Source organism: Ostrinia furnacalis, unplaced genomic scaffold (genome assembly GCF_004193835.3).
Source record: "Ostrinia furnacalis isolate ACB-3 unplaced genomic scaffold, ASM419383v2 OfSCF7454, whole genome shotgun sequence".
Taxonomy (NCBI): Eukaryota; Metazoa; Arthropoda; class Insecta; order Lepidoptera; family Crambidae; genus Ostrinia; species Ostrinia furnacalis.
Genome location: NW_021137693.1, coordinates 1 through 21,031, shown reverse-complemented (window position 1 = coordinate 21,031; position 21,031 = coordinate 1). Strand labels below are relative to the sequence as shown.

The following is a 21,031-nucleotide window of genomic DNA, read 5'->3' as shown; positions in this document are numbered from 1 at the left end:
CTAAGTTCTGGAATTATCATTGCTCTGTATATTACACGATTTCTTGGCCACAACTTTTTTTTTCCAAAATGGCAACATTTATTTGTTGTAAATTTTGGTCATGAATGTCGCATTTTCTCGATCGCATGTGGAATTCCAGTGTTTTCAACTACTTTTGTGGACAAAATAGAACTCAAAATATGTGTTTACAATGCGTGAAATAGTAATTCATTAGTTTAAGTATGGCGTAAATATTGTGAAACCTAATACTCCATGTTTGTTGACTGCAAACAAGTTGAAGTTCCATTGTGGCATATCCCACTGTTTTGAACATTATGACGGGAAAACACTAACAAATACAATGACCGAAAAGGGATACGAAGGTGATCAATCATCTTCGTGGGATATTCCCGGTCCATCATCCCTAGCAGCTATCCTGGACACTGTTTACACATCATCTGCTTCTGATAATCCTCCCAGAAATGGTAAATATATCTTCTATTTTAAACTACTATACATGGTTCATGGGGTTAAAAGAAAGATTGTTTGACTTACGATTTCCTCTGACTGATTTTTCTATATTTTGCAGAGGAAATGGAGTGTGAAGCTCTTTTTGCTGAGAGTGATGATGAAGTGGAAGTGCTCCCAACATCTACAGAAGCACCACCCTCTGCTGCCGGCGTGGTGTCATCCAAACCTGTCTCCTCCAACTATGTCAATTCTACTTCACCCACTCAGGCTTATGAACTGAATATGACCTCAGTGGCACCACCAGGCTCTTCTCACACTCCTGTTCCTGAAGAATACCAGCCATTACCAGACAGTTCAAGTTCATTAGATTATGCTCTTGGAAGGAACAACTTGGAAAATGGAAATCTGACTGGCCAGAGATTTGCTGATGTTAATATCAGATACCAACCTAAACCCGTGAACCAGAGAGGCTACTACTACCCTAATTATCAACCCTATCCTGGGTCTGGTGTAAGGCCTGGTTTGGAATATGTATTTGCCCCCTACCATGCCAACAATGTAATAGTTCTTGGTGATGATAGAAACTACGCACCACATCCTATTTCTTACAATCTACCACAAGGGGAAGAAAATAGCTCTGTTGTTGCAATGGATTTTGATTCCGTGCAGCCTCCCACAATGCACAATAATCATATCAATACCGCAGACCGAAATCACTTGAGGAGTAACCAACCACAGGCACTGGAGAGGCCTAGTCGTAAGCTAAACATATCACCTAGAAGGAGACACTCAAGAGAAAATGAAGGGACCAGTTCCAGTCTTATTGAAGTCAGTTCAGACGAGGAAGACAATATTCCTGTACCCAGGAAAAGGCTATGTAGCAGCAATGGTGCCGGTCATCAGGGTAATAGGTCTGATGCTGATGTGTCTGTTTCTAGAGGTAATTGCAGTTATCCTAATGCTTCCTCTCCAAGGATTGACATCAAAAGAGAGCCACATGACCACACTGAAGCCACTACTCAAGCAGCAGGTGACACCAACACTGAGAGCAATGCAGTGGTGCCTGAACACCACAACTGTAACAGAAGGCAACAAAACAACCATAGGGCTCACCATAACTGTAACACAAACAACAACATGCACATAAAACAAGAAAACCACAGTTGTAACTGTGCAAACAGAAGCACCTGTGTTTGCAGAGCACACCACGGCAGTACGTATGCCCACAACCATTCTATTGTCAGTGAATGTCAAAGGCACAGTCCCAACCACTTTAGTCATCAAAATGGATCTCATCACCACCACCACCACTACCATCACCACCATAGACTTTATCGGCAGTGTTCCCAACATCACGTAGCTAGCACCTCACATACGTCCTGGTCACAAGTTAAAGAGGAACCAGGAATACAAGGCACAATCAAACAAGAATCCGGACAGCCATCTGAAGAACAACAGATAACAGAGGAGAGTGTGTCTGTACCCATATCTAGTGCTATCGTCAAGGTTGAAGCAACAGACCAGGCTCGGGTGAAAATTGAACCAGGGACGTCAAATGGTCAATCTCATGAGATTCCAGAACGATCTCAGAGCGTCATTGTCAAAACTGAGAGAGCTGATGCAAGGTGTTGTGATGTAAATGCCGCGGGAGATAGGAGGGTGAAAGTAAAATCACCCCAACCTGGTACTAGTATGGGGAGGACTACTCAAACAGAAGCCAGAACAAACAATAACTGTGATCAGGTAAATAATTAATTTAGCATTAGAGCACTTTTACATTTAGGCGATTTAGCAGCGCGACAAACGCGCTACAGACGCGCTGCCGAAAATTTCATACTATGTGACAGTGGATGCATGTCTTCACATTATAAAGACGCCGCTGCCGCGCTGCAATCGCGCTACTAACGCCCTTATGTGAAAGCGCTCTTAATTATAAAATAGATGGTCAAATGCATTTTACAAAGTATTGAAACAGAGATCATATTGATTAATTCTTGACTTCAACTTGATGTTCATTATTCTTATTATTTTTCCTCATAGGAAGTCCAAACCAACCCAGTACCAGCGGGAGTGCTGTCGGCCCCTGACCTGCAGCTGGATTGGGTGTCTGACTCCAGTTCTGATGATGATGTCCAAGTGCTTGGAGAAGACACTAATCCTGTAAGAGTCCAACCATATTGTTTAAATTATTGCTATGTCATTCTATTGCAATCAGTTTTTTGTAATTGAAAGTGATGAAGATTGAATGATTCCTTATAACATTCCTTCATGTTATGTACTAACTAGTTGGAATGTTAGGTAAGTATAAATGTATAATATTTTGGAAATATGTGTATAAAAGTATAGGATTGTTTTTCAAATGTAGTGCTAAGAGCCCCTTGTTGGTTACAAACAAGTGGGGTGTCTGTTTCCGGTTTTATACCAAGTTTATTACAAAATTACAACATTTAAAACTCAAATAAACAACTGGCCTAAAGTAGAATGCCTTTATTGCGTTGATTGAACACGTTTGCTTATTTATTAGAATTCTGACATGGTTCTGATTACACAATTAATTCTTCCAGCGCGCGGTGATAGATCTCACAGCGTCGCCTGAGCGGCCGCAGGAGGAGGACGCGCCCCTGGCACTGGACGACCAGCCGGCTCTACGCGCGCTGTTCCGCCACGTCAACACGCCGGTCTATGTGCAGCCGCCACAACCGCCGCAGCCGCCACAGCCGCCGCAGCCGCAGCCGCCGAATGCGCACATCGTACGCAGGTAAGATTATCCTTCGTGCCATCCCTTTCACTCGACGGCAGGCGTAAGGCACACGGTAAGAGGTGATACTGCTCTGTGGATCGTGACATCCTTTTCACTCGATGCCAGCTAGCGGCGTGAGTGATAGAGCAAGACTCTAACTAGACGATGACGTTTCAAGCTCTGCGCGCGCTGTTCCGCCACGTCAACACGCCGGTCTATGTGCAGCCGCCGAATGCGGACATTGTATGCATGTAAGTCGTGCCATCCCTTTCACTCGATGTGAAGTAGTAGTGGGAGTGACAGAGAGGCGCTTTAGATAAATGAACAAACGGCGCTGCGCGCGATTCTTCGCCACATCAGTAGGCCTAAGATGCGCGCTGCGATAAGCGGTTATCACGCCATTTTATCGATTATGCCCATACATTTTGACGTCGATAAAAGTTATCACGGCGCGCATCTTAGGCCTACTGGTCACCGCACTACGCACTGCCGTAGCCACAGCCATAGAAGAGTTATTGCAGCTCCGTGGATCGTACCATCCCTTTCACTCGATGCGAGGTAGCAGCGGGAGTGGCAAAGAGGCATCCTAGATGATGATCAATTGGTGCTGCGCACGTTTTTCCGCTACGTCGATTTCCGCAACTGTGCTATTGTCGTTGTGTCTAAACCAGCCGGGCTAGGATATGCGCCGTGTCAATCGATAAACATCCTTGGTCTACATCCCTATGGCTTGATTTCCTCTTAGGCTGACGTTCAGTGACCGACGTCAGCTTAAAGAGGAGCCTGAGTTGCTGCACCACATTTTAACCGTAACAATCCGATGCATTATGTATGGAGTTTGACAGATTTTTGACGTTAGTCAAAGTTAAAGTAAGATGGCGCAACTCAGCATCAATGTTGTACATGTTTGCAGCCGGCCAACAGAAGGTAACTGCCTGGTGTCGTGCCGCGGCTGCTGCTGCACGCACCCGCACCACGCGCCGCACGCGCCGCCGGCGCACGGGGCGAGCGTGCACGGCGCGCCCGGCCACCACGGCTCGCACGCCTACACGCACACGCAGCCGCCGCCGCTCTACAACATGTACAACCCGCCCGCGCCGCCTGCGCACAGTGAGTGATATTCACATGTTACATAGTTGTTGTTGTTGTTGATCTTAGCCTAACCACAGAATAATAATAAGTACTACGTACAAAAGTTTTACTTCGCGAAGGTATTTAAACAAATGTATGCTCAATGTCATTAACAATATGGTGTAATTTAGCCTGTCTCAAGAGTCAAGCACCATTTTGTTGACAAACGTCAGTGATCGGCACTGCGCCGAAGCTATAGGGCTGACTTCGGTAAAATGATGTGACGTGAGGTGCCAAACTGCGGAAAATGGCGGAGGAAATACATGATTTAGCATGAATTATCATGAATAATATTAACTACTTATTTACCTCCCAGTGTCTTGAGGCAACTTAAAAAAGTACATTCTGTGTTTTTATTATTATTTAGGCAGTTAAATACTGCACAGTATTTAGTACACCATTTTCTTTATTTTCTTCCATCATACACAAGAATACGCGTGCGTCAGTCAATGTTCGCTCGTATGTGAGGCCTTGTCGAATAGTGTCCTGTAGGTGGGCCATCGTGCGTGTTTTGTTTTCAATGTAAACTCGCGGAGATGAACAGGCCTGGCCTAACCACCGATTTTTAGTTGGCCGATAGTTGGATCGGGCTGTTAATCAGTATGGAGATGCATGAAAGATCGCACGTTACACCGATTTGGTATCGGCCGATTCTTCATACAAATTAGAATCGGGCCCAACAGCAGCTATCAGCCAACTAAAAGTTGGTGGTCTGCGCCTAGGCTTAGGGTGTTTTAATAGCTATCGTGCAGATTTCATCGCAAATGCGAGATCCCCCCACTCTCCACGTGCGCATTCCACACATTACAATCGGCACGTTTGGCCGAAAGTAGAAATTATTGTAAGCAAAATGGCGATCGCTATGGCAATGAGGGTTTTCGCGATTGAAAAATCCGCCAGATGGCAATACGTAGACGGGAGGTCCAAATGCTGCATGATTGGTGGATTTTGACATATCTGTCAATGTCATGTCAAAAATAACCAATCATGCAGCATTTGGACCTCCCGTCTACGTATTGCCATCTGGTGGATTTTTCAATCGCGAAAACCCTCATTGGTTTATTTATAACTTTAATCTTATAAGCTCTTACAATAATTATGTTTTCGGCCAAACACCCCCAATGAATACTTGTATGAAAATGACACGAGTGTCACGCATGCGGGACAATCCCGCGTGCGTAATTCCGTACGATTTCAGATGAAATCCGTACGATATTAAAAACACCCATAATTTGTTACTTCGTCAAATTAGACTTTGTAGTAAATTACGAAATTTAAATTTTGATTCGTCCCATTTTACAAACTTTTTATTAGCATTTTATAGAATTGGTAACCTTTACAGTTGTTGTTTGGAAACCAATTGCAATACAAGGATTTAGAAATTAGTATTCATAGGATAAGAGCGCGCTTTGCGTTGAAAGAAAGAAAGAAACATTTATTGCCATGGACATCACAAAAGACAAAAGAGGTGAAATAAAAAAAAAAGCAAATAAGACAGAGGTGACATAAAACATACAATGAATGAGCAAGTTTAGTAAACTAAGCAGTGCCACCCTGTCGCACAGCGATGCCCATCGCAATGGGACCCCACTCAGCATATGCCGTGGCCCCCGGTGAGGGAAGCCACGACGCTGGTTTTCAGTGTGCCCCATGCCGAGTGAGAGTCACGGACACTAACCTATACTGCATAAAATATACATACATAAATAATAATAATAGTGCGCGTATAAATTTTAAGTGTAAATACAGACGTACAGACGTTGTTTTAACAATAATAATATTTCTGCAGTGGGTGACCGGCGTGAGGTCATGTCGATCGCCCCGCCCTACATCGTGCACGAACGGCTATGGCATCGCCAACACCACATGCTCGTAAGTATTTGCATAAGATGCATTAATATCTTACTAATAATGAAGAAATATTTTGTTCCAAAATTATAACGACTGTCTTCAACGCGCCAACGTGGGGTCACACAAGTGTCAGGGTGAATGATACTTATTTCGTACCTATTATAAAAAGCAATACCAAAATCTAAAAGGATTGACAGAAGATAGGTTGTTCAGTAAAAGGCATATTTCCGATGATCATGTCTCCGGGAGTTAGTTGCGAAAGAAATAGTTTAATAATAAATGTGTTTTTTAGGAACTGCAGCGTCGCAGCACCATGGGCAACGTGAGCGGCTACTCTTCCACCTACAACATGCCGCCTCCCAGCTCGGTACGTATCTAACGGTTTTTTATCAGCGGACAAAATTTTCGTTGCAATATAGCACGTATTACAACTGCATAAAAGTATTCATCTTATGGCAAACGTGCCGTCGTCTGAACTAGTTCGTACGTTTCAGCCGAATGAGACAGCTGGACAAAGGCCTCCCTCAAGGATTTCCACAAAGACCGGTCCTACATCCAGACACCTCCCGCGACCTTCACCAGATCGTCGGGAGGCCTGCCCACACTACGTCTTTCGGCTCGTGGTCGCCACTCGAGATTTTTTTTGCCCCAGCGGCCATCAGTTCTGCGAGCTAAGTGCCCCGCCCACTTGTACCTGTATTAATGTGGTTTCTTTTTAACATTAATACTTCGATGGACGAGAAGCTTGCAACTTAACTGTCCCACCAAACTCATTGACAGGGAGGCGCTACGGGACTATTCTCACTTCTCGTTCCCACTACTGCAACTCCTGTGTAGCCAGGATCTACAGCTTGACCGCCATAAAAACCCAACCAATGAAGGGACAGGGAGGCGCTACCATCGTTCAACATAAAATTTTCGAAAATGGCAAAAATCAGAACCAGCGATCCGGTATTGACGGTGGCGCACCCTGTCAATGTCACTGATGGGACTTTCACATGTCACATTGTCACCTGCACCTTCCTACAGCGCATTATTTCGTGCGTAAGAAGATAAATGATTACATTTCTAAATTAAATTTTGTTTTTTTTAGTTCCCAGATGAGTTTGAGCCCCGAGACTTGAGGGCCAACCGCAACAACCCAGGGGGCGCACCTCCCGCACACAGGATCCAGTAAGTGTGAAAATCAGGCCATATTTTTCATTGCAAAATAGCACCTATCGCCTATGCCTAATTATTCCACAGATTTGCTTCATCTTGATGTGTCATACAAGAAATAAAACTAAAATTAATTATTAAAACTATAGTCCATACATCGTAAGAAGGTGATTATGACAGTTCTATTTAGTGAGGCGCTCCTTTTAAGCCTAGGCGCAGACCTGCGATTTTTAGTTGGCCGATAGTTGGACCCGATTTTAGTGTTACAACAAATAATAATTGCATAGTTATTACCTAAACAAATATCAAGTAATCTCTTAACAACATGATAAATGTTACATTTAGTTTTTGTCCACCATGGTTATTAATAATTCTAAGATTTAAAATTTTCGCAGCTTTAAAATGAAGAAATTGACTGTCAATAAATTAAATTAAGTTCCATTGTCCCACGTTTTAAGGGCTCTTGGACTAGTTTGTCCGCTATCCAATTATTTTTATAGCAGTGACCGACTGTTTTCTCAGGGTATATTATTAGTGTTTTCTCTAATTTTGTTATTTTTTGTTTTGCGAAATCTGTGATTATTTTTTGTTTTTCTATTGTTTTAACTCTTTCCTCGATGTTCTATAAGCCTTCTAGCCGCTTGTTCCCAACGAGTCACACCAAAACGAGTAACCGTGTCGTTGGGAAAAAATGCCCATCGAGTCACACCCTTACCTGTTAATCTGTATTTTCTTACTGTACGCTTTATATTACTTTTTTTTTTTATTTAGATTTTTATGTATTTTGTACATTGTTTCTTTATAATGAACGCTCTTTTATCTTGATATTAGTGTGACTCGTTGGGAACAAGCGCTTCTGCTAGCCCATAGCAATGCGAGTATGTGCTTACTGTTGGTTTGTTGCAGCGACGGGCAGTATGTTCACCACCACCTGCACCACTACATGCAGATGCACCAGGCGACGCCGCACCTGCACATCTCCATCCAGCCGATGGTATATTTTGTTACTACCATAGCTTCAAACACTATGGGCCTTATAGAGAAGCTCAAAGTTGCACAGCGTGCTATGGAGAGGGCTATGCTTGGTGTTTCTTTGCGAGATCGAATCAGAAATGAGGAGATCCGTAAACGAACCAAAGTCGCTGACATAGCCCGACGGATTAGCAAGCTGAAGTGGCAATGGGCAGGGCACATAGTACGCAGAACTGACGGCCGATGGGGCAGAAAGGTTCTGGAATGGAGGCCGCGTACCGCGGGACGTCCACCAACATGGAAAGCATTGGGGGAGGCCCATGTTCAGCAGTGGACGTCCTATGGCTGAAATGATGATAGCTTCAAACAAAAATTGAAGATACGGTACGCGCTTACATTGCAATAAAGATAGGCCCTGCTGTGCTTCGTTTGTCGATTCGGTGAGCGAGACAGAACGAAGAACCCCAAGCTGAGATATAATAATCAGCGAGGCTGAGAAATGTTTTGAATAACCAATCCGATTTCATTCTCCTTTAATGAATAAAATCTGATTGGTTATTCAAAATACATCTCCGCTGCGCTGCCTTGATGGAAACCGGGTAACAGTTAACGCGCCGAAGCGAATTTGTGTGCATGCTCCTAATTTCGGCAGCTCGCCTGCGAGACGCTAGTGCCGTATCTTCCCTTTTTGTTTTAATCTAAGGTTCTCTTGAAAAATCCAAAATTTTTTTTTTTTTTTTTTTTTTTTATCCACAACGAGGAAGCTCTTGACCTGTATCTCACCTGATGGTAAGTGACGATCAGGCCGAAGGTGGAAGCGAGCTTCACCCGGAATCCTCAACCACGGAGGAACTGGCTATCTTACCTCTAACTGCCGGAACACAACAATGCTGTTAACATTGCTGTTATGGCGACAGACTTAGGTAAGATGGTGGTAGCTAGCCAGGCGGACTTAGAACAAGCCCTACCACCAACCAAACCGAACAGAAAAATCTGCCCCCACTTGGAATCGAACCCGGGAAAATGCGACATATCACCTTCATCCATTCATGTTTTCATTTATTTACTTATGCAGGGCTCGAGCGGCACCCTGGCGTCGGTATTCAACATGGCGGCGGAGGCGGCGCACGCGGCGGAGCGTCGCGCGGCGGCTGCGCGGGGCGCGTCGCGGGCCGTCATCGAACGGAATACGTATCGCCACGCCTACGCTGCTCCCGCGCCGCACCACCAGGACGAAAAGTGCACTATATGCCTCTCCGTGTTTGAGGTGCACTCGGATTGCAGGTTAGTACACATGAAAGGGATTAGATTGATGAGCTTTAATGGGGCTCGATCTAAGGGATTGATGAGCTTTAATGGGGCTCAATCTAAGGGATTGATGAGCTTCAATGGGGCTCGAGCGGCACCCTCGTGTCAGTATTCAACATGGCGGCGTCGCGGGCCGTCATCGAGCGGAATACCTACCGCCACGCCTACGCCGCGCCCGCGCCGCATCACCAGGACGAAAAGTGCACTATATGCCTCTCTGTGTTTGAGGTGCACTCGGATTGCAGGTTAGTACACATGAAAGGGATTAGATTGATGAGCTTCAATGGGGCTCGAGCGGCACCCTCGCGTCAGTATTCAACATGGCGGCGGCGCGAGGCGCGTCGCGGGCCGTCATCGAGCGGAATACGTATCGTCACGCCTACGCCGCGCCCGCGCCGCACCACCAGGACGAAAAGTGCACTATATGCCTCTCCGTGTTTGAGGTGCACTCGGATTGCAGGTTAGTACACATGAAAGGTATTAGATTGATGAGCTTTAATGGGGCTCGATCTAAGGGATTGATGAGCTTCAATGGGGCCCGAGCGGCACCCTCGCGTCAGTATTCAACATGGCGGCGTGGCGGGCCGTCATCGAGCGGAATACGTAACTATCGTCACGCCTACGCCGCGCCCGCGCCGCACCACCAGGACGAAAAGTGCACTATATGCCTCTCTGTGTTTGAGGTGCACTCGGATTGCAGGTGGGTATACTGAAAGGGAGTACACTTTAGGTTAATGAGTTTCAATGGGGCTCGAGAGGCACCCTCGCGTCAGTATTCAACATGGCGGCGGCGCGGGGCGCGTCGCGGGCCGTCATCGAGCGGAATACGTATCGTCATGCCTACGCTGCGCCCGCGCCGCACCACCAGGACGAAAAGTGCACTATATGCCTCTCCGTGTTTGAGGTGCACTCGGATTGCAGGTTAGTACACATGAAAGGGATTAGATTGATGAGCTTTAATGGGGCTCGAGCGGCACCCTCGCGTCAGTATTCAACATGGCGGCGTCGCGGGCCGTCATCGAGCGGAATACGTATCGTCACGCCTACGCTGCGCCCGCGCCGCACCACCAAGACGAGAAGTGCACTATATGCCTCTCCGTGTTTGAGGTGCACTCGGATTGCAGGTTAGTACACATGAAAGGGATTAGATTGATGAGCTTTAATGGGGCTCGATCTAAGGGATTGATGAGCTTCAATGGGGCTCGAGCGGCACCCTCGTGTCAGTATTCAACATGGCGGCGGCACGGGGGACGTCGCGGGCATTCATCAAACGGCATACGTATCGTCACGCCTACGCCGCGCCCGCGCCACACCACCAAGACGAGAAGTGCACGATATGCCTCAGTGTTTGAGGTGCACTCGGATTGCAGGTAAATAAAGTTTAAATCAGTATGAGTATTAGTTTAATTTATTTATTCATAGCTACCACGGGTTTACAATTTTTTTATTAACGAAAAAGTTTTGTTGTAGCGCCCTCTACGTTACAGTTTTCTAAAAAAAGGTCCACGTCCTCACTGACTGACTCATGTATCACTCGGCGTTGCAATTGTTTCAAATCAAATTAATTATTGTTAAGTAAATACAGTGCGCTTTTTTTTCACAAAGGCCCCCTTCTTACCATTTGGGCCCCTTTAGAGCAGGGGCTTCCTGGTTTACTCCCCACTAAATCCATGTCTGAGATTATCTATTATTGTAATAATTCACAGTACAATTTGACTGTTGTTTGCAGGCGACTACCGTGCATGCACCTTTTCCACATGGAGTGCGTGGACCAGTGGCTCAGCACCAACAAGCACTGCCCCATCTGCCGCGTGGACATCGAGACGCATCTCAACAAGGACGCCACGTTTTAAGCTCTTGCGCAGGTAACTGTGTTGCCAAACTAAAAATATCTGTACATGCAGGGAATCTTTGCCTGGGTTGCACCATATCACTTTAACAAACGTCAAGTCTATCAAACCCCATACAGAAACACCGGTTATGGTTATAGTTACGGTTAAAGTAAGCTGGTGCAACTTAGCCTTAGTAGTGATATAATCAATAATGTATCAATAGTTGTGTATTATTATTTATGTGATGAGCTGTATTGTTTACTCACATTTTACTTAACCAGTTTAGGAGATCTCTCAATCAGTAATGTTAAGTTGCAAATTGGAACAGCTTTTTTCAATCAAATCCGTACTTAATATTATAATGCCAACTGTACTGTAAAACGAAGGTAACTTCTAGAACTATCTAGGTAGTCTATCACCTTTTCACACTAACCCTTTTATTTATTTGTGTGGCGGACTTAATGCCAGGTGGTATTCTCTGCCAGTCAACTACAGGTCGAGTACTTTTAGTAGACTTTTAGTATCGAAATAAATAGAGAGACTGTGACAGTTTGGCTAATTAACCATAATCACTTCAATGTAAAAATCTTAAAAATTGTTAACTGTTAACATATTATGAGATTATTTTGGTCTATTATCTTTTATTAATAATGAAGATGAATGTGGATAGAGATGTAAAATGACCGAATCTGACCAGTCACGATTGTCATAAACCAGTCATTTACTGTCTGTAATTCAGTCAATTTGACTCAAATATTACTGTAGTCCCACCAAATAATTTATTACCCAATTTTATGGAGTTTTAAATTAAGGAACGTTTTATTTTGTTTTATTATGAGAGAATAAGATAGCATCAAAGTCGTCGTGTGCGGCGATGCAACATTCCCATTTTGCCTTACAAGAGCGTGGTGCGTGACAATTGCGTAGGGAAAGAAAGAGAGCACAATAAATCATTACAAAACATTGTGTCAATTAAAAGTTGTAGACTCATTGTAGTGTTTAATTGTAATAAACACTTTTTTGTTTTAATCAAGAAGTTGTAGACTTATCATTCTCAAAATCTAAGAAAAAATAATTTAAAAAAGTACTAAACTATTACTGAAATCAAACTGACTGAAAATGACCATTTTTGACAGTTAATTACTAGTTTTTGACCAATTTGACCGTAAATGATAGTCAAATTCACTAGTTATTTTCAACACTAAATGTGGATAGCTAATATTTATAAGATGTATGTGTGTTGTATTATACTATAGCTAATATTTCAGGGTATATTAAAAGTATAATCCTTTCAGTAGGTATTTTAAAATCTTTGATGTTATGATAAATAAATGTAAAGGAATAAAAATAAGTGTATGTACCCTATAGTAATAAGATAACATATTTTTTATTTTTTTTTATTGTTGCTCTTCCTATTTCTATGTACAAACTGGAATTTTAAGTGTATAAATTATAATTAGCTTCAATCTAAATAATTTTTGTTATGATTTCTTCTTTTTTGTTTTTTTTTCATTTGCCAACTCTTCTTTTAGTTTCTGCTCGAGTTCAGGCGAGCTGACGATGGCCTGTTGTTGCAACTCCAGGCTCTCCTGTTGGAGCTCGTGCGTCAACTGCTTCTGAGTGTTGCACGTCCTAGGGAGAGAGTAAACACATTACTGCCAATACTATGTACATAAAACGTTTTAACATAATAATTAAAAGATATTATTTTGTTTACTTTGTCATTAGAATTTTGTTACATATTAAATATACTTACTACAATGTTTTAAGGTCAAAAGAAGTGACTATTTGTTGATTTTTAATTAATTAATAAGATTATATTATGTATTATCATGCCTAATTTTATAAAAATCAATTTGTTAATTTGAATCTGACAAGAAATGGAGTAAAAAAATAGAAAAGTTTTAAAATGCTAGATTTAATATTACATTATGCTTTAATAAATGTTTTTGAAATACTTAAAATTGCTTTTTCTATTAATAAATACCTGCAAGCATGATCAATCCTTTCACAGATGGCATCAGAAGCTGCAATGTTGCCAGACAAATATGAAATCTCAGCAGCAACAGTGGCTAACTTTTCAGCATAATCCATATAACCTGTAATTTTAGTAAATTGAAGCTGAGGAGATTCTCGTTTATCTGACATCTTTGAATTTTTAAATTTTCATTCATACTCAGCAACGTTCTAAGATTGTGCTTGAGGTCAGACAACGATCCCCTTATTGCGACCAGCTGATCCCAGTGGTGTGGTGGGGTGCCAGACTCTCCCCACTCGAGTGCTTGCTTCACGAGGCATATCTCTTTTGTCAGTGCTTCTCGTAATCTACACATACAAAATAATTGCTACAGAATGAGCCGCTCTAAATGTACATAGAGGGCATAGCTATTTCATATAATCACGATGTACCTTTCACTTGTATCCTGAATGGCGACTAAAGTTACAGTAAGAAGTTGAGTAGCTGCATTCACATTGACTGTAGTTGCTTGTCGAATTAAAAATTCATGTTCTAATCTATCGTCATCCCAAGATACCTCGTACTCCTTTTGGTGTTCGTCGCACGACGCCGTAGTAAGTAATCCCAATGAAACTGGTGCAATATTACGAATTTTGTATACTACTGCCCTTCTATTCACTCGCGAACAAGCGGTCTTGAAAATATTGAAGAGTCTATTTCTAAACATATCTGTGAGATGTACGATAAGACTAGTAATAGAAGCAGTAGCGCGTATTCAGTACTTTCAATCCATCACATAAAAATAAATCTAGACATAAAATTTTTGAAGAGGTTAGATTTTCACTCCATTTTACATGGATGACATATTTGACAGTTTGTTTGTTTTGACAGAAAACAGTGTGGCTCTGTCTGTGGCACAGAGCACGTAATAGTAGTCTGTGGTGTGGCTTTAGTTCTCTTGGAGTATGAGTATTCTTTGCTTTAGTTACTCTAAAATGCTATGGTGTGGCGCTGGTGCTAGCTGAACCCGATACCGAGAGGTGCGCCACCTATCAGGTTTAATTGTGTTTTCAATCCATCTAGGAACCCATTGAAATATACTCTGTACAAAGTTTCAACCAAATCAGTCCAGCCGATTAGGAGATAAGTAACAAACACACGTACATAATATTTAAATATATTATGATCTCTAAGTATAATACCGGTATACCTACTTACAAATGCAATTTGAAAAATGTCAATAATCTATTTAATAACTTCAAAAGTGTGAGAATAATCTCGTACTCCACGTATTCCACGATAGCTGGTATTGTAGTCTAGGACTGCTACGCTACGATCTACCGCAGCAATAAGCTTAGTGGAATCAAAATCCAAACTGTACACAGGAGATGACTTTTTTTGCGTAAAATACATCTGAAACAAACAAGTTTTATATTGTCGATGAATCACCGAAAAGCCAAAATACCTACTGTTGTTACAGATGAAGTGATGTAGAATGAAAGACTGATTTTTCGCCGGTTTTTTGATCGGTAGCCGATCATCAGTAACATTTAGCAACAAAGTTTATCAATTGGTTGCTTTAGCTACGGATTAAAAAACTGGCTTAAAAAACCCCACGTTGGGCGCCAACCTTGCGTGATCAGTAAGATAAGGAGACCACCATTGCATTAACCTATACTTAAATGGAAACTACTTCTTATTTACTATAAATTTGGATTACTAATGTTTGGCCAAAAAACGTTTCCCAAATTATCACATCGCAAACAACGTTTCGCAAATTTTCATTTGGCAAATTCTCATTTGGCAAAGCAACTTATTGCAAACTTTTAATTCGCAAATGTTGTTTTTGGCATATTATTGTTTAGCAAATTATTGTTTGGCAAAGTATGGTTTGCCAAATGTTTCATTAGGCAAAAATATTTCACGATAAACTATTTACAAAATAATTTGATTGGTGCATAGAATGGAATACAAATTAGCTTGTATTTTGTTTAGTGGGTAGTTAATATAAAATTTGGTCTACATTAATTTCCTTATTTCATTCTTTTTATCGAAATTTCCAAACGATTCATTAACAATAGAGGTGATTCTAGCGCTCGGCGGCCGCTGCCGCGGCACGCTTCGCTCGCCTTCGCGCATTAAGGGTCACTGTTCTAACCTAACCTAACCTACTATTAACAATAGAGGTGATTCTAGCGCTCGGCGGCCGCTGCCGCGGCACGCTTCGCTCGCCTTCGCGCATTAAGGGTCACTGTTCTAACCTAACCTAACCTACTATTTTCTGTAATAATACCTACTTTTTGCAACCATACTATTTTCTGCAATGTTTTACATAAAATTCTTGTGAAAACCATGATCATGTGCCTTATACTTTGATTTGTGGGTAACGGTGGGTAAGTATGTGAAGTGTCAATTTGACCAAACAAATTATTTGGGATATAATATTTGGCAACATAAAACATTTGCTATATAAACATTTGCCAAGTAAAATTTGGCCAAATGATAATTTGACCAAATGAATTAGTTGCGAAAAGTACAGTTGCTAAAAGTTCATTTGGGAAATGAAACTTTGGCGATAAGTTGTTTGCGAAGTGAAATTTGGCGAAAAGTAATTTGGCCAAACGGAAGGATACCTATAAAGTTACATGTTAATATTTCAATTAAAATTTTTCAATTAATATTTTAGGAGATAATTATCATGAGATGAAACGGATAGTTGTTTGGCCGGATACCGGATACCGGGTATCCGGCCAGCTGCTAGGCCGGATAGCCGGATATCCGGCGGCCGGATAGTTGGCCCGTTGTCTCGTTACATGTCGTGACGAGTTTAGCGCCGCACAGGTGCTTCGAACGCGATCAGTGGGTCTATTTTAGTAGACTAGACTAGTCACACTTTTCGAAAATCTAATCAGTCCGAGTAGAATGTCAGATTTTATCACTTGTCTATAGACCAGTAGAATTAAACACAAAAATGAATTAAATCGGAAATAATTCCTACTAAAGATTTTAGTGTTTTAATGGCTTCATTAGTTACCCATAAAGACTCTCCTAGGTTTTCGACTTCGACGGAGTTGTGCTTAAGTGGTGGGAGCCCCCGAAAGGGGCGCTTTTTCGGTTTTCCGGTTATACCGCGTAATGGACTTACCCTATCGAAAAGTGGTCTTCCTGACGGTTGAAGGGCATTTAATCCTGCATTAAATAAGAAATTCATATGTTTTGCACAAACCGTTCTCGTGCAAATGTTCGGCAAAGTAGAAAATATGTGTATAATTAATGACCCTCTCCACGTCCAATGGCTCATTACCCGCAGGCTTCCAAGTCTTAAAAAGGAGCGCCTCAACTAGTGTAACCCTATCAAGGCTTACGAGCTGGATGCGCCTATCCTTGTTCGTCCCAGCCGTTCCTTAACTGCGATTGCTGCACCTCTTCCTGGCACTCACCTGAACGACTCTATGTTACCTACTGTGGCTGCCCCTCTTTCTTGTATCCTCCTGCACGACTACGTTGCCTAGCCGTATGCCTGGTCTAAGGTTCAACGCCAAAAATCAACAACAACAAGTTCATATTAAAACGCTGAAGAGTTTTTTGTTTGTTTGTTTGAACGCGCTAATCTCAAGAATTACTAGTTTGATTGAAATAATTATTTTTGTGTTGAATAGCTCATAAATTGAGGAAGGCTATAGGATATTATACAATCACTCTACGACTAATAGAGGCGAAGCAGTAAAGAAAAATGTTGCAAGCACGGAAAATAGTATTTAAACTATTTTCACGCATACGAAGTTGATTTTGTGGCGTCGAACCTTGGACCAGGCATATGGCTAAGCAATGCAATCGTACAGGAGGGTACAAGGAAGAGGGGCAGCCACATTAGGTAACACAGAGTCGTTCAGGAGAGTGCCAGGAAGAGGTGCAGCAACTGCAGTTAAGGAACGGCTGGGACGAACAAGGATAAGCGAATCCAACTCGTGAGCCTTGACAGGGATACGCTGGTTAAGGCGACCCTTTACAAGGCTTGGGAGCCTACGGGTGACGAGCTATTGGGCGTGGAGAGGGTCATTAATTATACACATATTTTCTACTTTGCCGAACATTTGCACGAGAACGGTTTGTTCAAAACATATAAATTTGGTCTTATTTAATGCAGGATTAAATGCCCTTCAACCGTCAGGAAGACCACTTTTCGATAGGGTAAGTCCTTTACGCGGTATAACCGGAAAACCGAATAAGCGCCCCTTTCGGGGGCCCCCACCACCTATTAAGCACAACGCCGTCGAAGTCGAAAACCTAGGAGAGTCTTAATGGGCAACCAATGAAGCCATTAAAGCAATAAAATCTTTTGTAGGAATTATTTCCGATTTAAAATCTAATTCTACTGGCCTACTAGGGGACAGATCAATTCGGGCGATTTCGGTTGCCATCGTGAGTGTGTGATTGAATAGCGAAAGTTAATAATTTAACTTTCGCTATTCAATGTTTACTTGCTGCGTAATCTGACTGAACTGCATCATGACATCAGACCATCAGTGAAAAAAAGATCGCCTATTTTATTTGGCAATATTTCGACTTAACAGATATTTACTATTTATGTATGAAAATTCGTCATTAGAGTGAACAGCTCAGAAAAAGAAATTAGTTTTTTTTAAAGGCCTTATGGCTTTTTGTAACTTTTTGGACTTTAAATAAAAGCCGTCATTATTATAAGCCATTTTATTAATGTTTACCTCAAAGATTAATGTATTTCATTTTATTAATAGGAAATTGTCGTAGTTTTTTAATATCCGGTATCCGGCCGGATAGTGAGTTACTATCCGGTATCTGGCCGGATAGTAAATTTAGGCCGGATATCCGGCCTACCGGATAGTTACCGGATATCCGTTTCATCTCTAATAGTTAAAAATGTACTCCACAATAAAATAATGATCAAATGACAGACTGAATTCAACGCGGGCGAAATCGCGGGAGGAAATTAGTTGTAAATAGAAAAGACAAATATAGTTCTACATACAAACTACTTACTTGAACATGGGAATCATGTTTTCTGATGTCATACAAAACACAGCGGGAATATTCTGAGGAGCCGACAATTATTGCACGATCACCATCAGATTTGAGGCAGTAACATGAGGCTTGAAATGGGTCCATCATTTCATGAACCTATAAAGATGAGAGAAATGTAATAAGTAATGACATACAAATAATTAAAGGTCCCAAGTAGTTATTGTTAGTATTACATAAATAATGCCTCACCACTCTCTTTGCCCGCACATCAACATAGTGCACCGTGCCATAGTTTGTTACATATATAATCGTATTCGGATCATGCCACCTAATGTCTCGAGTTAATAGCTTATGACACCGACCCAATAGGGGTTTGTACAAAAATTTACGCCTGTAAAAAGATTGAACATTTAAGAAAAAAACAATAATATGTATAGAGATTTCATAGATACATAATATAATTAAAATTGTAAATAATGATAAATTATGAATAACGGAGAAATTGATAGTGAATAAGAATTACATTTATACAATACAAAAAATATGAGTTCAAAAGGTTCACCTACGTTTCAATATCAATCAAAACAGGTATAACACTTCTATTGAGGCCAGCTGCTATTTTCCTCTTGCTACTATGCAGGCTGAGGCACCTTATTCCTATATCTTCGGGAAACTCGATTTCTGTGACTAAAAAGGATGTAGGAAAATTAAGAGGTACACACATTTATTCAGAATTTCCATCCGTTCATAAATAGTATAATAAATAGACTTACGAAATTTTGATGGATTTTCTGATGGGTCTGTCCAAGAAGTTATTTCATCATAGTATGTTTCATTATTAAAATTCCACAACAATAGTTTAGAGCTATGCATTGAGGCAGTTATGGCACAGACCTTTTCCGAGTTAGCAACCAACTCTACAGCTGACACTTCTACTTTTCCGCTCTCTTGACAGTTGGAAATGAAATATAATGGTTTTGGTCTTTTTTTCGGATGTGTCAATAGAGCCACAGTAGAGCTGCCATCTCTGTAATTGAAAAAAAATTGTACACATGTAATATTTACAACGAAAAACTTTAGTTTCTTTTTAAATAATTATGAAATCTTATTCTTACGTACCTATTTCCACAAAATATAATATTTTCTGACCTTACAAATCTAGAGATATCATTTGTGCGAATATCACCCCTTTTAACTGTTGGCACTTTAAATTTCCAAATAGGAGCGGCACCACGCAGTGTTCCTCTTCTATCTACTTCATAACAATGTAATTCAGATCCCACAGATAGTAAAATCAGTTGAGAGTTGTGAAAATACAACCAAGGCATGTACTTTGTGTTATGCTGAATGATAACCTGCAAGTAATGTGATAAATGTTAATTAGTAAGATTACCTAATTATGTTTTTAGGTTTAATTAGGTACTTAATGCAGTATGGTGTTCTCTACAAGTTAAACTTTGGGCCATAACAAACACTTCATATCAACTGGTTGTAAAAGATATCCAAAAAGTTTATGTTTGACATCACTTCAAGAAAAGGAATTTAAAATAGAACATTATGTTAATCCCGTACACTTACCTTATTTTTATAAATTCCTTTGCGCCAGTTGTTTGAAATCCTTAATTGGTTATATATGGAAAGAGTATTGATTTTACTGCAAAATTATTAATAAAAATTAAATTTTAAATCTGTTATTTTAGAAAACCAATGAAATCACCTTTTTGTACTATTATAAACTATACCAACCTGTTGTCTGTACTGTTACGAACAATCATTTGATTCCAGCACTTAATAATATTCCTCCAAATTGAGTTATTGGATATGACGATATTTCTGGCAGTTTTACATGTAAGCATGAGATTATGAAGATCTGTTAGCTCTAAGTCATACAAAATTTGAAGCAGAACTTCAATTGGTAAATCTAGTAAAGACATTTTGTAATATCTTCTCTGCTATATTATATTTCAACTTTAGGCTTAGGTTTTAGGACAGTCTGGTGAAAATTGTATCGCACAACATAATATTGGTGTTAGTCACTACAGATAGATGTCCTCTGTGACTTGAACTGAAATTTATTAGATAAAATATAATATTAGTAGGTACACAAAGAAATGTTTTTCAAAATACCACACATGGACCTTGATACCACACAACAATTACAAGCAAGGCTCATTAAAAATAATCGGTGGGTGGCTTTGACAGCAAAATGCAAATGTCAGTTGATGTCAGTCTGTCCAACATCAGCTGTTCCATTCCATTGACTTGTAATAATATGGACCGGCCCTTCATAACCCAAAGTTGATACTTAAAATGGGCGCTGCCGTCACTTTTTTTAGGCTCATAAGCCTTTATAGCACTGGTCGAATAATTTAGTGGAGTGGCGCGTAAATTTGTAGCTATAAAAGTAATTTAGTCGAATGTTAGTCGAGTAGGTAGGACGAAGAAGCACACATCTATCAACTCGGAAAGGGATTGTATAAACGGGTCTTAGGTCTCCAGCGTGTGTTTTGCGTTTGCCTTGCCACACAATCACATTTTTATTTGCACCAACAATATTTTTTTTATTGTTGATTATCTTGACTCTAGAGCAAAACAGTTCAAAACACGCGCTGAAGACCCTATAAATAATAG

The 21,031-nt window shown here is 41.0% G+C and overlaps 3 protein-coding genes across 4 annotated transcripts; 1 reads left to right on the top strand and 2 right to left on the bottom strand.

Annotated features, from left to right (window-relative positions):
- The first annotated feature begins 59 nt into the window (after positions 1 to 59).
- LOC114364626 (uncharacterized) lies at positions 60 to 13,271 on the top strand. Of its 2 annotated transcripts, XM_028320849.1 has the most exons (12): positions 61 to 464; positions 569 to 2,193; positions 2,491 to 2,610; positions 3,015 to 3,208; positions 4,104 to 4,300; positions 6,111 to 6,193; positions 6,465 to 6,539; positions 7,266 to 7,345; positions 8,237 to 8,324; positions 9,378 to 9,586; positions 11,340 to 11,475; positions 12,975 to 13,271. In XM_028320849.1, the coding sequence occupies exons 1-11, from the start codon at positions 341 to 343 to the stop codon at positions 11,461 to 11,463; spliced, it is 2,919 nt and encodes a 972-aa protein (XP_028176650.1). In that variant the 5' UTR covers positions 61 to 340; the 3' UTR covers positions 11,464 to 11,475; positions 12,975 to 13,271. The 2 variants fall into 2 exon arrangements, with proteins under 2 accessions (XP_028176649.1, XP_028176650.1); XM_028320848.1 differs by lacking the exons at positions 11,340 to 11,475; positions 12,975 to 13,271 and adding an exon at positions 9,675 to 9,894 and having other exon boundaries at positions 60 to 464; positions 9,378 to 9,641.
- Positions 12,696 to 14,408, bottom strand: LOC114364628 (uncharacterized). Its single transcript, XM_028320851.1, has 4 exons — positions 13,852 to 14,408; positions 13,619 to 13,767; positions 13,430 to 13,541; positions 12,696 to 13,074 (listed from the first exon to the last, which is right to left on the bottom strand). The coding sequence occupies exons 1-4, from the start codon at positions 14,124 to 14,126 to the stop codon at positions 12,924 to 12,926; spliced, it is 687 nt and encodes a 228-aa protein (XP_028176652.1). The 5' UTR covers positions 14,127 to 14,408; the 3' UTR covers positions 12,696 to 12,923.
- A 152-nt stretch (positions 14,409 to 14,560) lies between these two features.
- LOC114364627 (uncharacterized) lies at positions 14,561 to 20,561 on the bottom strand. Its single transcript, XM_028320850.1, has 8 exons — positions 20,147 to 20,561; positions 19,979 to 20,054; positions 19,520 to 19,755; positions 19,174 to 19,427; positions 18,967 to 19,087; positions 18,650 to 18,791; positions 18,419 to 18,556; positions 14,561 to 14,812 (listed from the first exon to the last, which is right to left on the bottom strand). The coding sequence occupies exons 1-8, from the start codon at positions 20,332 to 20,334 to the stop codon at positions 14,645 to 14,647; spliced, it is 1,323 nt and encodes a 440-aa protein (XP_028176651.1). The 5' UTR covers positions 20,335 to 20,561; the 3' UTR covers positions 14,561 to 14,644.
- Between the last annotated feature and the right edge of the window lie 470 nt (positions 20,562 to 21,031).

Coding starts and splice junctions, on each gene's coding strand:
- LOC114364627 (XM_028320850.1), bottom strand. CDS start 20,334: ATGTCTTTACTAGATTTACCAATTGAAGTTCTGCTTCAAATTTTGTAT. Junction 19,088..19,173: donor AGAAAATCCATCAAAATTTC/GTAAGTCTATTT, acceptor CATCCTTTTTAG/TCACAGAAATCGAGTTTCCC. Junction 18,557..18,649: donor ATGTGCGGGCAAAGAGAGTG/GTGAGGCATTAT, acceptor TCATCTTTATAG/GTTCATGAAATGATGGACCC.
- LOC114364626 (XM_028320848.1), top strand. CDS start 341: ATGACCGAAAAGGGATACGAAGGTGATCAATCATCTTCGTGGGATATT. Junction 2,611..3,014: donor TTGGAGAAGACACTAATCCT/GTAAGAGTCCAA, acceptor TAATTCTTCCAG/CGCGCGGTGATAGATCTCAC. Junction 6,194..6,464: donor ATCGCCAACACCACATGCTC/GTAAGTATTTGC, acceptor TGTGTTTTTTAG/GAACTGCAGCGTCGCAGCAC.
- LOC114364628 (XM_028320851.1), bottom strand. CDS start 14,126: ATGTTTAGAAATAGACTCTTCAATATTTTCAAGACCGCTTGTTCGCGA. Junction 13,768..13,851: donor ATTCAGGATACAAGTGAAAG/GTACATCGTGAT, acceptor TTGTATGTGTAG/ATTACGAGAAGCACTGACAA. Junction 13,542..13,618: donor CAATCTTAGAACGTTGCTGA/GTATGAATGAAA, acceptor CTAAAATTACAG/GTTATATGGATTATGCTGAA.